Below are 16910 nucleotides of genomic sequence, written 5' to 3'. Positions count from 1 at the left end.
TTGCTCTTTATAAAGATTGAGTCTGAGCACCATAAACGAAGCTAAAACCTTGGTGATTCGTTGAAATATTAAAAGTCTTTTCTTTCTTCCAGTCTACTTATATATGTGTGTTTGTTTTTAAATTAACTTGTATGCTACACTTAAAAGTGATTTCATGTTATAGATTGATTTCTAGTGAAGAAACTATAAATAGCATACAAGGAAATGCTATTTGTGTCTTTGCACAGAATACATGTGACTTGCTTTCACCCGCTTAGAATCATCCTGTTTATCATAAATCAATACGATGAAACATGAATCTTGTAAATGATCTTTGAAATAATATATTATTGCGGTTGTTATTAAAATGTAAGGATGCTGGATAACATTAGATTGATTTATGTATAACGATTTGTACCAAAATAATGCAAAAGGTTCAAAGACATTTTCCTTGCTAGAAAAAACTGAGGCGATTCAAATTTAAACGTCCAAAGCACGTTTGTAGAAAGCAAAGCTCTGCTTTATTTTAAATGAGAATAATTTCTGTAACAATAGAGCGAGTTATAAAGTAAACAGATCTACTGTTTGTAAAGTCGAATTGCATAATTTAATATTGCTTTGTGCTAAAGTTTCTACTAAAATTGCCTCCATAACTGTGTAGTTGTTTGTGACATGTAAATAGTCGTTTGTGTAACTAATGTACACATTACGACGGCTTTGCCAACGCTTTAATATGACACAAAAATAACAGTAAAAGACATTGCTTATTTCAAGAATTTCATTAGAATTAAATTCCAGAATTCTTTTTTTTATTATCTGTTCCATCATTATCAGCTCACTATATATCCCCGCTGTAGGGCTCGGAGCCTAACCTTTGTTAGGGGTGACTATGCCATAGTCAACAACGCTTTCCCAGTGCGCGTTCGTTGACTTCACCCATATAATTCAATCTCTTCTCAGACATGTGCAGGTTGCATCACGATGTTTTTCTTCACCGTAAGAAGGCACATGAAGGTATATACGGATACGTGTACATATGTAAATCGAAAATCGAAAAACACATTGGTACATGGAGGGTTTTGAACCTAGTACCTGCAGATTGTAAGTCAAGTGCTTAACCCCTGAGCCACCGAAGTTTCGGTTGTATATTAACTATACTGTTAGTCCTAAAATCTCTTAAATACACATGCCTTTTCTATGTTTACATTTATAATTAAGACAGAAACATTAAGTTGAAAGTTATAAAAAAGGTGCAAACGCTTTATCCTTAAGCCTATTTTAATGGACTGATCAACAGATCGTTAAATTTTAATTCTTAATTTAAGATCTTTATATCTTTCCCTCTTTCCCTCAAGGTGAATTATCCTAAACAATAATAGCCCTTGGCAAGCTAATTGGCAACCCTTGAACCTTTATTTCGCTCCCTTTCCGGAAAGGATGTGGCAACAGAAAGGTTGCTTGATTAATTGTTTCGGCCCCTAAATAAGACATCTATGGATACAGATTGTGAGATTCGACAATCATCAATCTTTCGATTGTCAGTTTCTTCTTGCAATTTTTTTTGTTATGTAACGATTCAAATAAATTTATACAACAATTTTAGCGAATAAGTTTTAGTAGTTACTTGTTATACAACCAACAATAGTTTGAAAAAGTATTATTTAAATTAATCTGAATACGGGAAGGGGGACATTAATAGCTAGTTAATTATCCAACTGGTCCAGATATATGTCTTAATTGCTTTGAAGACTGGAGTCATTCAATTTGTATTCTTTCCCGCCAAATAGGTCTGGACAACAAATGTTGAGTTATTTTTTTAAAATCTTTGTTATTCAGGTTTAGTACGCGAGTGCTGGAGGCGACGTGCGCGGCGCTGGCGGGAAGACGCGTGGCCGCGCTGCTGGTTTGCGGCGGGGGTGGCGCCGCGGCCGCCGTGGTTACCGCTGCCGCGCGCGCCGGCGTCCCCGTACTCCGAACCTCACCTTCACATCTGCATCTCTCTTATACTATCGCTAATGTGAGTTACACCTTGATACATTTATGCTTTTAACAGTCAAGAATATGATTAATGGATACTTACTAAACTGGTGTCTACTACCTGTCTACAGCACCATTTGACATCAGTTGGTATCCTGGTCAAGTATTGTGTTATTCACCATAAGAAGAAGCGATAAATTCGAATTGGTCAGAGTTGTACATGTATTGCCATTGTTCCGAATTGCAAAATGCCTTCTTGCAAGCCATTACATCAAGAGTATGGTTTGTGAAGTCTCTTAAATTCTTTTTCCTAGCCCTGGGTCGACAAATATTACGAAATTACGTGTTACATTTAAATACGATGCCGTAATAATAAGTCGCGCATTTAGTCATGTAATTACGCACCATAAAAAGCTTAAGATGATTCATAAATCTATAAATAATCGTAAAAAATGTTTATTATCCTTAGCACGTAATTATAGAAGACTTAATTCCCTAGTGCTAGTGACTATTTATAAATTCTTTATTATTTATCAAACGATTGTTTCATAGTCCTCAGGGATTCGATGTTACGTGTACGGTATTCTTTATAACCCTTTCAATTATAAACATAAAGGGTGTTGCACAATTTTTAAATTAATTAATGCATTAAATTTTGTATATTTTGGTCTTGCCACCACCAGGAAAATTATATAACAATGTTATAATGGTTTATATCCTGTAGTATATTTTCAATCCAGCCAGAGCTATTTCCATGTCGAATGCTCATTTGCATATAGGATTAAATGAACCGCTTATGTTATTACGAGATATTCAATAAAAGGTTTAATTAGCAGCTTAAATAAAGTATGTAGCGATTAAGTATTCTGTTAATTTTAACAATAATTTATAGTTTAATACTTTAGGTTTTCAATAAATAAGAAAAACTCTATCCAGAACTTATAGGAGACTGGTTATCGCCCGCGACTCCATCCGCGCTAAATATAAAACCGAAATAAGTAGCCTACGTCTTCTTCCAGACTATGTTTAATATATATGCCAAATTTCATCGAGATGCCTTCGAACAAACATCCATCCATTTATCCATCAATCTAAACTTTTGCATTTATAATATTAGTAAGATTATGTAACTCATAGGTAGAAACAAATAGTATTTGCTTTCAACTCTATTTTACTTTCGTACTTAAATGCGGGCTTTGCAAATGTACGATTGTTCATGCAAGTTGTAAAGAAATATTTACATTTTATATGCACGAATAAACCTGTGTAAATATTAAGAATATTGAATTACATTCACAAAATTGGTTACGCAAGAACTGTAACATGTTTCATTTTAAACAATTTGTCATTAAAACGAATGGTATTCTTTTAAAGTAATATATATTCTTGCTAAATTCCGTTCATACTAAAAAGCCATAATTTTTATCAAAAAAAAAGTTAAAGTTTGAATTTACTTAAATATAGATATCATCCGCGCGGATTAAAAAAAATAATAATGTTCCTATGTGTTCCTCCAGACTATTTCCTATATGTATGTATATACCAAATGTCATCGAGATCCGTTCAGCCGTTCTGAAGATACCTTCAAACAAACATACATCCATCTATCTATTCATCAGAACATTCACATTTATAATATTAGTAATATATAATAGTAGTACAATCTTAACCACAATGTAAGCGGTTAGATCTTGTAATAACATTATGGACATGTGGTCATAATTGGTACAGACGAACAGTATCAAATCTGAACAATGTAATCTAGCAACAAAACTCGAACTGTGTATTAATGATCCTAAGTAAAAAAAACATGTACATACAAAGCATCTTAACAAATAATGTGACTAAGAAATTGGAATTAAACAAAAACTTAAATGCCTTAACATACGAAAGGAAAAACTATTCATGTGACTGTCTACCCATTTCCGAATAAACAAGCAATAGTTTTCCATCTAAGAGTTTATCGTCACATGCGAGAATAATAAATAAATAGAGAGAAACAAAAAGCATCCGGTATTGTGAAACGTGGAACGTATATATCTACGAAATCACGACATTCCAAGAGGCTTTTTTGTCGCCATTCTATCCCCTTTTTCCAGCGATGTGAGCTCAACTAGGTGTCTCAGAAAATGATAGCAATTTATTTCCCACTCTAACGTCCGATTACACAGCGACATCGACTAATAGCCTGCTTACAATGCCAGACAATTTTGAATAGATTATAATGATAAAGTATGCTAATATCCGCTAAATGTATCCAATCTTTAATCAGGACATGCTACCCTTCGAGATAAGACTGGAGATTACTGCAAGGGAGACGTTACACGCTTTAAGGTAACTTATACGCAGTTAACTATCACTCTATTTAACATGTTTAAATTGTTATTGTAATCGTCATCATCATGATCATCACCAACATCATCATAAATAATTTATTAATAAAAAAATAAATAATAATATATTTCTTACAGGGCAACACTTTTGCATACCCATTGGCATACATTTACTTTGTTGGCGGAAGAAGATATTTATTCATCGCTTTATTTGAGAAAAGACTTGTCTTCGATTCTGACAACTCAACCGTTGAATCCTATATGGCTCTCGCTTCCCACAAAATATTCCCGACATGCTATTTTCAGGTTAGCTTTAACATATTGATGTAGCATAGAAATTGTTTTGTAATTTTAGTACATCTTATTTCATATTTTACTACTTTTAGGCGTCTCGCCGAAGTTTCAAGGCTAACACGAGGAGTTGTGGTATTGATATCAGATATTCATTATGCCAAACTTGTTATGGATGAGGCAAAACGACTCAATATGCTCGACGGACATTTTTTTTGGCTCTGGCTTGACGCTTCCAGTGAATTCGATGTCTTCCAAAACATAGTAAATTCAACCCAGTACACCGAAGACAGACGTGACTCTGCAAGCTTTAGTTATAAAGAAGCATTATTCTACGATAGCTTTGAACGCAGTAAGCGAGATGATGCAGACAATAATTCGATAGTCAATGCGAATTTCAGCTCTTCATCCATAAGACATAAGATAACGACTAATAACGTAATTAGTGAAGATATTTTAAAATTAGATAATAGTAATGGTAGAAGAAGTATTAATAAATCTAAAGCGCACATAAAAAACAATTTATTAAATGTAAATTTAATTAATTCCTACAATGTAAGTCAAAATGGTAGTTTGGAAAGTATTAGCAAAATAAATGTAGATAACAAAAGCGTTGAAAGTTCTAAAATTGAAAATTTATTAGAAAAGGAAGATGTTAGTTCCTTCCATGTTAATAATATGAATAAAGATAATATTGAAGCTACTTCTAGAAGTAAAACAGAAAATGAATCATTTAATAAGTATGTAAATAGTATAACTTTTAAAGACTTAGGTAAAGCAAGAAAAATATTAAAAGAAAGATATATAGATATTAATGTAAAAGACCGGGAATTAAGAGATAGTGTATTTTTTTCAAGTGATATTAGTGATTTCTTATTGAATCCCACGGTGCATACTTCTACTACGAATAATGTTAGAGATAAATTAGTAAAGAGAATGGATAAATATTTAATGAATGATGAGAAAACAGTCGATGAGAATAAAGGAGATATAAAAAAGTTAAAGGAGAATAGAAGTTCGGTGTTTAATGACCTTCCAGTTGGACTTTTAGCGTTGTACCCTCAGCCTATGATAATTGGTAAGCAATTTTTCGAACTGAAAAATAAATTCTTTGTTAGTCACTGCTTGACATAGAAAAATAAATATCTTGCGATTTTAATTTATCGTATATATTAACTAGACTTTTTTGAACTGATATTCTTATGAGTGTTTTTCGTAAATGTTTTTGTAGATACAAGTAAGAATGTAAGAAACTAATTTTTAGCATTTCTGCATTTTAGATGAGACTTTCATAAAGTCCGCTGTCCGTTTGACAGTGAGTGCATTGTACCGGGTGTTGAGAGCGTGTGATGCATGGTCAGCACAGGCTCAATTTTTAAGCGACGCCGCTGCGTCTTGTTGGGAGGAACCGAGTGACGCTGCTGCGGATTTTTCAATAGAATTTGTTAGGTAAGTTTTCAATTTAGTTACACTTCTTATTTCTTTGTTCGTCTATCTAATGACATGTGCTAATAATATAATAATATTTTCTTATTTTTACCTATAATTTATTTCTATCATTGAATGTCGTAATTTGTAGTAAATCTTTGCGTCTTTTTATGCGTAATTTGAACATAATACGATAAAAATCAGACTTGTAAGTCGAATGGCTTACGAAAGGTATGAGATGAAGTGACTTGATATTTGCACAAATTCTTAAAATACTTTAATATACACCACATATTATCCTTTCATATTAAAATACTCATAAAATATCAGCACAGAAGCAGAAATTAAAAGTGACTATAGTAATTTTATTGAAATTATTACAGCTAATGAAATGTTTTTCATACTTCTATCAAAGAAGGAATGGCTACTTGAAAGTTTTATTACAAAGCTAATTACGTACTCCAGTTTAGTAAAACGACTCTTGCTTATAAGAAAACGGCTGACGACCTCTTAATTATTCTTGTCCTTTGTAAGAAAACCTTACGTAGACAGCCGCCGTGACTGATTACACTACCCACCGTGATGGATAAGTAGGCATTGCGGGTTCCACCTAACACATTAATAAAACATTATTATGAATCTCATCCAAATACCTTTTTGAGGAGCATGTTTCTTACAGATAAAATTCAATTTGAATATTACAAAAATAAACGTATACTATTAAAATTGATTGAGGTAAATGTCCGAGCAAATATTTATAAAATAAATCAATTAATCAGTTTGACTTAATTAGTTACAAGTTAGCTTAGAAACAAATTTTGCTTCTAACTAGTATTTAAAATAAAACGTTAGGAGAACATACACTTAAAAATAAGTGATAACGTTTAAATAAAATTATGCTAATCTCCAAAGTATTCAGATTTTAAATGGACAAAAGTCGTTTTATATTATTCCAAAGAAGCTTATGTAAAGAATAGTACATGTATTGCAAATAGTAAACAGACTAGACTAAATCTCGTCCACTTTAAGTTTGCAAACATTGAACCATGTTTAAACTACGTACCGCATAAACTGCGGAATAGAATGGTAACAAGCGAGGCATCATCATAAAAGTAAATTGAGCGTCGAGTCCGAGAATGGTGCGAGATTACTTTTACGTCCCCTATCTAAAAGGCGAAGGTTGGCCGGTCTATATCAGGGCCTGCATGATGCTATAAAACCTTGTTTTCAAGACATCTTTGTTCATCTATTATTCTCTCTACGGCGTCATTTCTGAAATTTCCGTATATTTTCATGCTAAAATCTATACGTCAATATTTATAAAGAAAGAGCCAATATTGTGTTTTAAAGCGACGCAAATTGACGATGTGATTGCGTCTCTTTAAATCCTTATTTCAAGAGACAACTGTTTTGAAATATCTTTTCGTCTATTCGTTTTATAGATTTTTAAATATTATGCATATATATGCATTGAATATCTTATTAATTATGTCGCGCTATAGAAAACGGGGTCATTTGGTTTTATGATGTTGTTGTCAGTAAAAAAAGCAATGAGCAATAAAATGTCAAATTGTTAATTCTTGCATTCTTCCTCCTTTCCTTTTGCTTGATTTTTACGATCTGATTGTGAAGATACGTAGAAACAAACATCTAAAATATCGCATTTATAATATTAGTAACTAAGGGGTTCTAAAACCAAAATGTCAGTGTAAAATATATCGTCATCTCTCATTATCTTTGACAAAACAGTTAATGTTTTAAACGGAGTTTTCCTGTGTGAATAGATTAATAAAAGCGATTTCTAAGGTAACCAAATAACTAATCTTAATAAGCATATCTGTATAACAAGGCAATCATCATCAGCTCACTATACGTCCCCACCGAGGGGCTCGGAGCCTACCCTAAGTTCGGGGTGATTAGGCTATAGTCCACCACGCTGGCCAAGTGCGGGTTGGTTGACTTCACACATATCTTCGAATTACTTCTCAGGTACGTGCAGGTTGCATCACGATGTTTTCCTTCACCGTAAGAACGTCGGATAAATGTATATGTTAATCGGAAATCGAAAAACACATTGGTACATGACGGGATTCGAATCCAGGACCTGCAGATTGCAAGTCAAGTGCTTGACCACTGAGCCACCGACGCTCCCAAGCCGACATGGCAATAAGGAAGCAGTAATTGATGTTATGAATCTTTATAGTCTATTTTAAGTGATAGAATGCGTTCTGCGGTAGAGGAGTTTAGACATTGACGAGGGTATCGGACAAACTTGAATTCGGACGAAGATATATGCAGTGTGTTAACTTAAAATAGTAATTCCGTATAAATGTCATGTAACCTTATCTAAACCATTTTCACTGTGTTCATATTGAAAAAAAAAGACTTTTTTTATCGTAGATTTGAAAATAGTCTCATAGATAAAATTTCTAATTTATTTCTTAGTGAGTACTTTGGAGGTTTAGTTTGAGTTGAAATTTAGGAAAGTTAATCTCTTTAAAAAGACGTGGTAATTATAATTGTTAAATTATGTCACTTGATTTATATAGTACAAATCGCAAATGTATAACATAATAAGAAATCTTGGAAATCTTTGAAAATCTGATTTACACTGCTATATATTGAATTGTCAAGAAGAAATAGTACGGAAATATACGAAGAGCTGACTTCAATCTATGATTCAATAAGTACAGTATGTTCAGCTATTTGCCAATGTGTCTGTTCGGAAATAGCGTGATATATTTTAAATTTGTCTAGTTCTTGAATCGAGTAACGTAGTATAATCTTACTTGAATTATACTTATAATAAATGTTATCTTTTGTGTAATAGAATTAATGAGCAACCACGCATTTTTAGGCAAAGGCTGTTAATCATAAATCATTTACCGTAGATTTCTGAAATCAAATGCTATCTCCGTTTGAAACATACTGTTATCTCTGTGTTGTCTAAAGTAGTGACAAGAATGACTATATTTATAAACAGTTTTTGGTGTCAGAAACCCACGGTATAAAAGATAAAGCTATTTAAAAAATGTAAAACTCTGTGCCATCTTGAACCGACTGCGAAGTCTCTAGACGCATCTAATGTGATTTGCAGACCGGTAGTAATTTTTACAATGGTTTCGGCGGACATAATGTACGAATATTTATTTGTCTTTACGACATTGTATTAAAGTTAACATAACCACAATACACGAACATTATTTGTTTAGTAAGTTGGTACCCTGCAACATATGCGCTAAGCATACATTAACATTTCACCTAAATACATTTCGACATGTGTTTGTTGTTTCATAGAAAATAAATTATTCACAAGGGTTGTTTGTTTCACTTGTGACTAAGTTTGTTATTTCGCTAAGTCATGGAAGTACGTGAGTACTTTTATATTCGTTTCATAACACTCGAGTCAGCTCCATATGTTTTTGAATCTGTGTAAAGTTTTTATTACGATTTAGATTTCACATTTTATTTCCTAAATATCATGGCTAAGTCGTTAACGCAATTTTAATTTTAACATATTTTCAAATCTGCTATATAAAAGTGTGTAATAGATTTTAAAATAGGACTAAAACTGTACCTTCTAAATCAAGCGTGATATTTGTTAACAATAAATTTTCAGTATAAAATTAATTATAATTTGTAATATGATATTTTCAATATATAGGTTATTAGTGTGACATAATAAGGTTAAATTTTGGGTTGCAGCCAAGTCTCTCACCCTTTAATAAATCGGAAGGATGTATCCGGAAGAAAATTATTGGCTTGCGTCCAGGCTTGTACTGACTCATCAAAAAGTTGACGTTACATGACATGGCCGATGATAATTGTCTTTTTTATAGATATTAGAAATTAGGTCGATTAATAAGGTCAGGAGAGGTCATGTTTTTACGCACTCCTGACAAATTTGCTTCGTAATCCGTCCTCATTCGCAATCATCTCCCTTTTATTAGGTCGGTCGTCTAGACTTTTACTGCTATCATCAACATCTTTATGGTTCCCATTGAAATCTGTCCACACACATAAATATCTTTCTACGTTAAAATAACTCATTATCAATTGTTTTCTTCTATTAATTATGATTGTAATGAATACAAGTCAAGTTCTGCTACAATATTTTTAGGTTACAAAAACTAGTGTTGATAAAAAAGGCAGATAATGTGTTCATTGTTAAAATAATAACTGTGTTTTTATATAATTTGTGATAAGCTCAAGCTGTATCATTGTTACGATAAATATTTTGTTTAAAAATATTATTCTATTGTCTTAAACATGTTTACTATTTTTTTCTCTTTAATTATAAATTTTTCTTTTTTGTGATTTTAGAGAAATGCGAGTATTATCAGCTGCGGCACTAGCGGGTGGATTTGGAAGACAAGATACATCTCTTACAGCAACATTTTCTTTTCTTAATTTAATTTTGAATCCCGAGGGTGGTAATGTTTGGCGACAAGTTGGCCATATTAGAGGCAGGGATGTTCACTTGCATACTATCGTCTGGCCGGGAGGGCGACTCGTTGCCCATGGTCAGTCAGCTGGAGCTAGAACTATATTTCGTATAGTTACTGCTCTAGCTCCACCTTTTGTTATGGAAGGCGAACTTGATGAAGACGGACAATGTCTGCGAGGACTAGCTTGTCATCGACCACAAACATCCGATAGAGATAATCTAACCTTAGTATTTAATGTACTTGAAAGGGAGAACGATCAAGACAGTAATGATTTTTTCTTTCCCACTCCTAAACCAACAACATTTTCGCGTATGGCTACTCATTGCTGCTACGGATTTGCAATGGACCTCTTAGAAAACATAGCACAAGAGCTTGAGTTTGACTTTCATTTATACATAGTTGAAGATGGCTTGTACGGTTCGAGAAAATTAGTAAAACCATTTCAGAGAGCGGTTGATAAAAATACTGAAAATGCTTTTTGGTCAAAACATAAGAACTCACGACTTCATAATATAGATGATGATAGCGAAGCAGATAAAGATGTTAACGAAGACAGGCAAAGTACCAAGGAAGATCTTGAAAAATGGAATGGTATTATTGGTGATTTGGTCTCAGGCGCCGCTCACATGTCATTTGCCGCACTCAGTGTATCGGCTGCTCGAGCTGAAGTCGTTGATTTCAGTCAACCCTACTTCTTTAGTGGAATTTCAATACTGGCAGCACCAAATCAACGTCCAGATATACCCTTACTAGCTTTTTTATTACCCTTTTCACCAGAATTATGGATTGCAATATTCACATCGCTAAACGTTACAGCAATTGCCGTAGCTATATATGAATGGTTGTCACCTTTCGGCTTAAATCCATGGGGTCGTCAGAGATCTAAGAACTTCAGTATTTCTAGCGCTCTATGGGTGATGTGGGGACTTCTGTGTGGTCACTTAGTGGCATTCAAAGCACCGAAAAGTTGGCCTAATAAATTCCTAATTAATGTATGGGGTGGGTTTTCTGTGATATTTGTAGCCAGTTACACGGCGAATATAGCAGCTCTGATTGCCGGCCTCTTTTTTCACAATGCTGTTGATGATTATCAAGGAAGGAGTAACGTAAGTAAATATTACCAAATATAAATAACATAAAACTATTATTTCACTTGTTTCAGCTGTTAAATTGTAATAATTGTTTTAGTGGTTGTCTCTCCGGATTGGGACGGCTAAGTCTTCAGCTGCTGAGTACTATGTTCAACGAAATAATCCACATTTGGCTGAAATTATGCGTCGGTACGCTCTACAAGATATTGAAGAAGGAATTCAACGTTTAAGGTATTATTACGTTAAAAAAGATTAATTAATGTTGGGATTTAAAAATTAAATACAATGATTTTATCTGAACCCTGTATTTGAGGATATGGGTGCGAAGCTCCGTTTTATGACTTGCTTTATACACCAGCCACATATAGATTTCACGAAGGTTTAAATGTCGTAAAATCCATATCAATATTAAAGAGGCAATAAAATTTCACGATTACAGAATACGTGAGGTTTAACTTAAATCCCATGATCATTCAGTTCATAGTACCTTGAGGATTTAACAATTGTCTTTTATGTTTTCACGATCCGACCGTCAAAGCTGTTAACGTAAGGAAACAAAGATCTGAGTAGATTAATGATTGGAGGATTGATTATTATCATTTAAAGGAAACCTTGTATGCCTTACGATGTTATCTTATAGATTTTGCATTCCTAAGTTTTACCTTTTTGCTATCTATATGTATATAAGGCGTACATTTTTGATTAATTTGGTATAATGTTTTACTTCCTTTTAGAAATGGTACTCTAGATCTTCTAATAGCGGACACTCCAGTACTGGATTACTATCGGGCTACAGATCATGGATGCAAACTGCAAAAGGTCGGGGAACATGCACTAGCTAAAGACACTTATGCTATAGGAATGGCTAAAGGATTTCCGCTAAAGGTACTTTAGTATTATTACTACTTAAGTATGAAAAAAATGAAAATTATTCTAAAATTAAAAAAAAAAACATAATAAGTAGCCTATGTGTTCTTCCAGATGTTTTACATCTATGTCAAATTTCATGCGTGATCCATGCAACCATTCTGGAGATACCTTCTAATAGACGTCCTTCCATCCATCCATACATTCAAACATTGACATTTATAATATGAAGATAAATGAAAATGTGACATTCAAATAAATATCCAACGATGACAGTATAGGCTCATATCGCGAAAGTTATTCTTAAACATTGTAAAGGCTCACATTATATGAGGAAAAATGTTACATCGATGTTACATTGTTACTAATGGATGTTCGTGAAACGTCTACATTCATCAGAGCATTATATGTATATCAGAGTATTTACATGAGAAGAAAGACTTAGATTGAAGGTGTGAGTGACAGCGAAACGACTCCGCCTCAAGCGGGCTAAGATTGATGATGGATAGAATTTGCAAATAGCGTGATCGATAGGCTTAAATTATTATAAAAATAATAGCTATTGCCCTCAAATCCGTCCGAGTGGAATAAAAAAACTTACTACTAGATTTAATTTACTTAGACTAGTCTATGTCAAAAAGACATCTATGTCAAATTTCAACGAGATCCATGCAGTTGTTCTGTAGATACCTTCTAACAAACATCCATCCATCTAATCAGATTTATAATATTAGAAAGATTATTATTTTATCATTACCTCTTTAGGATGAAGTTTAATTATTAATTTATTTAATTTTATTAATTATTAATTAATTTTATTTATTATTTAATTATAATTTAATTATTGATCAAAGAATACAATTCTTTAGCATTTTTTTAGTGTGTTTTGTTTTATTTTAGTTTAAATACAAAATATCTGTGTACTTTTTAATGTATAAATATTATAACACCTTTCTTCAGGATAGTATATCAGCAGTTATAGCAAAATATTCATCTAACGGTTACATGGATATTCTAACTGAAAAATGGTACGGAGCTCTACCTTGTTTTAAACTAAGTTCAGATTATGGAATACAACCGAAACCGTTGGGTAAGTTTTATCTTAAACTTAGTTTATTGTTTCATTAAAATTTGCTACTAGAAGTAGCAAGTTCAAATATTTAATGTAAAATAATTGAACTATTAGTTATTACTATTGGATTGTTTTAATGTTACTATAGAATAAATGTGTATATCGTGTTTGACACCAGTACGGCTACTATTATAATGAATATTGCTTATACCAACGTAGTCAGCTGGTTCGTCTCCGCCGGAAATTTCATTAGAATTTATCGCCACCCTCGCTTTAATCCCACCCCCGGGGATGCGGAGGGGTGAGACGTGTTACCACCAGCCGACCTAAAAGATTAAACATAGGATTTATCGTCGAAAAAATGAGAGGCCACGTAAAGTGTGTTTACCTCTTATTTAGGACGACCTCTGATGAGATGATAAGAAAATTAAAACGTAACGAGGTTAAAATTTTGTTACGAGGCAATTTGTTTTTTTTTGTCCACCAAAATCTAATTTTTATGTTTTAATTACCAGTTTACTGGTGAGATACAAAAAAATTGAAAAAGTACTAAAAGAATATTTGTGATTTTCTATTACTTTTTATTGTATTCGTTTATGTAGCACATATTATCCAAAACATTGTTAAAACTGATTTTATTGTAATAAAATTGTACGCCTGTAAAAATCTAATAGCAAAATTTCGGTGCAACTAAATTGCTATTTACATTTTATCATCAAAGCGCAGTTTAGATTACACTTAACCACTACACTCTGTATAAACGATTAGTATATAAGTACGCGCTCTTTGTGCCATAATACGATGTAAAGCAATAACAACTCTTTGTTACAATGATGGCGCTACATAGCAACATAGTCATATAAATTTAAGTACGCGGACATAAACATTAATGTAATCCAAAAATATGTTTTAAGCCGCGATGTTTTTCTAATACGTAACATGGTATCGTAAAACGATTTCTGGATATTATTTGTAGCTTTTAAATAAATTCTTAATTTTTTTTATTGTTACTGTAATTAATTGATTATGTGTTTCTCACAAATATTTTATTGTTTTAGGCGTGGCTGCTGTTGCTGGTGTATTTATACTCCTTGGGGTTGGAATGATCGTTGGTTGCCTGATATTAATTTTAGAACACCTCTTCTATAAATATACTTTACCAATTTTACGACACCAGCCAAAAGGAACAATTTGGAGGAGTAGAAATATTATGTTCTTCAGTCAGGTAAAATAAAAGCCCATATACGATGACCTTACAAAGTTATGACTCGACTTGTTTTAGTGTAACAAGTTTTGATGCAAATGTTATCGATGCTTAACAAACTCCTTAACTTTATGACGTTCGTTCCATCATAAATTTGCATTCAAGCAAAACTTTGACGACACTTTATTTACCGTACTCAACGGTTAAGCCAAGACCGGATTACGTCGAGTGAGCCGCAGTTCACTGCAGCTTTTAACACCGAACGAGCTCCTTGTCATCATAGAGTATGCTTAATCTTCTTAAATTGCCTTGGTTACTTTTGTTTTACAGTGTAATATATTTACAAGTTGTGTACTAAATTGTTCGTTCTATAAACAGTTTAATATTGTACCACAAATTGTAATTTGTTGCAGAAATTGTATAGATTCATTAACTGCGTGGAGCTGGTATCTCCGCATCACGCAGCTCGGGAATTGGTCAATACCATCCGCCAGGGACATTTTACTTCTCTTTTCCAGAAAAGCGTTAAAAGGGTAAGTAATTGGGCTACGATTTTAATGAGTAAGTAATTTTATATTCGGTTTACGACAGGAGAGCACATTTGTTTCAGAAGGAACACGAGCAACGCAGGAGGAGAAAGAGCAAGGCACAATTTTTCGAAATGATCCAAGAAATTAGAAGGTATTTATTAATTGTCTACTTTACTTCTTTTCTTTTGTATAGAATAAAAAATAAGCAATTTTGTGTAACTTGTTAGGGTTCAGCAATGCAGAGATCACTCATTGGATTCTATAAAAGAAAATGTTGCTATTGAAACATCGGAAGTTTCCGAAGAAGTCACGGAATCAAAATTCTTGTCTCCATCTCCCGACGTATCCAGTCGGTCCCCAAGACAAGGTCGTTCACCCAGACAATTACGCTCTCCAAAAAGTAGAAGAAAACGGTGCAGTGTTGCTGGATTAAATGTAAGAAGATTTAGTACAGATTCAGTGTTAGGATCTGACTCGGCATCTATCTATGAAAGAACAAGTCTTAACATTGGCAGAAGACTTAGCCGTGATGTGAGTTGTTTAACAAATTCACCTCCAGACATTAATACTCGTCTTAGAACACCATCACCTATGGCTCGTCGAGTTGAAGGTTCGTCGACTCGTTCATATCAAGATGTTTCAGAGAGATCTAATAATTATCTGAATATTGACGTTCCGACACATAGAGCTAGTATAGAAATTATGGTTTCCCAAGAGCATGAATTACCACCTGCCCCACCGTACCCAAAAGTGTCACATTCCGGGGGCAATTCCCAATTATCACAACTATCAGAAGATGAGCTGATAAGATTATGGCGGAGTTCGGAAAGAGAAATCCAAGAAGCATTGTTAGCTGCGCTACAAGAGAGAAGAGCTAACTTAGATCCTAAACAAGATCCAGGATGAATTCAAATTTCTCAGGTATATCTGGAAAAGAAATCGTCTGTAGAAATAGATCACTTCGTATTTCTCATTGAATCTCAAGATGGGGATGATCGGGAGAATAGTGAAGAATGCACCTGTGGGTGTGAACAAGGTGCCTTTTTTACATTGTTTGATGCGTTCTCCTACCATATATTACTTAAACGATCGGTGTTCATTTGAGTGTCTTGGTATCGTGTTAAGCTGCCTTATTTTACAATAAAATTTCTCCAATTTATATTCGCGTCAAACAATTTAATTAATGGTACGATTAGTAAGTAAATGGAAATTGTAAAAAAAATAACGTCCATAATTCTCATTAAGGAATGATAAATAGATAAAGTATAGTAGAATAATAAAAAAGCGACTGTAGAGTCTATGTTATGTATTGTAGATATGACCATGACATTTGAAGTGCTTTATCCTAAATTTAGTCTAGTTCGTGGTAGAGTTTTATTGTAATAAAAATATTCATGTATTTATTACTTTGCAAGTGTCGTTTATTCATTGGGAATACGAAATACTCTGGTATCATATTTTATTGTGTCAAAATACTGTAACAAAATGTACCATAATGTTGTTTGCTGTGTATCTTTTTTGTTCTAATCTTTATACTTTCATTCAAAAATGAAACCCCTTATTTAAGCTATCAGTATTGAAATTAAGTTAAAAATTAAATGATTATTGTAGAACAAGATATAGTTATTATAAAATTACTGCCATTAAAATAATCGTAAACATTAAGTAAATTTTTTTCTTAGACTTGCAC

General features: G+C 33.1%; 1 protein-coding gene across 1 annotated transcript; it reads left to right on the top strand.

Moving 5' to 3' along the window:
• The first annotated feature begins 1897 nt into the window (after positions 1 to 1897).
• Positions 1898 to 16764, top strand: LOC106125525 (uncharacterized). The gene is made up of 13 exons (XM_013322762.1): positions 1898 to 1996; positions 4229 to 4290; positions 4428 to 4595; positions 4676 to 5658; positions 5861 to 6029; positions 10332 to 11562; positions 11645 to 11778; positions 12282 to 12432; positions 13375 to 13504; positions 14545 to 14711; positions 15104 to 15223; positions 15301 to 15371; positions 15448 to 16764. Exons 2-13 carry the CDS (start codon positions 4232 to 4234, stop codon positions 16124 to 16126), a joined length of 4062 nt encoding a protein of 1353 aa, XP_013178216.1. The 5' UTR covers positions 1898 to 1996; positions 4229 to 4231; the 3' UTR covers positions 16127 to 16764.
• The last annotated feature ends 146 nt before the right edge of the window (positions 16765 to 16910 follow it).

The sequence above is a fragment of the Papilio xuthus genome, unplaced genomic scaffold (genome assembly GCF_000836235.2).
Source record: "Papilio xuthus unplaced genomic scaffold, Pxut_1.1 DF825928.1, whole genome shotgun sequence".
NCBI classification, from domain to species: Eukaryota; Metazoa; Arthropoda; class Insecta; order Lepidoptera; family Papilionidae; genus Papilio; species Papilio xuthus.
This window is presented reverse-complemented; position numbering and strand designations above follow the sequence as displayed.

Bases quoted from the DNA above. Each gene is read 5' to 3' on its own strand.
- LOC106125525 (XM_013322762.1), top strand. From the start codon at position 4,232: ATGCTACCCTTCGAGATAAGACTGGAGATTACTGCAAGGGAGACGTTA. The intron at 4,596-4,675 runs GTTAGCTTTAAC...TACTACTTTTAG, and splicing joins TCCCGACATGCTATTTTCAG to GCGTCTCGCCGAAGTTTCAA. The intron at 5,659-5,860 runs GTAAGCAATTTT...TCTGCATTTTAG, and splicing joins CCCTCAGCCTATGATAATTG to ATGAGACTTTCATAAAGTCC.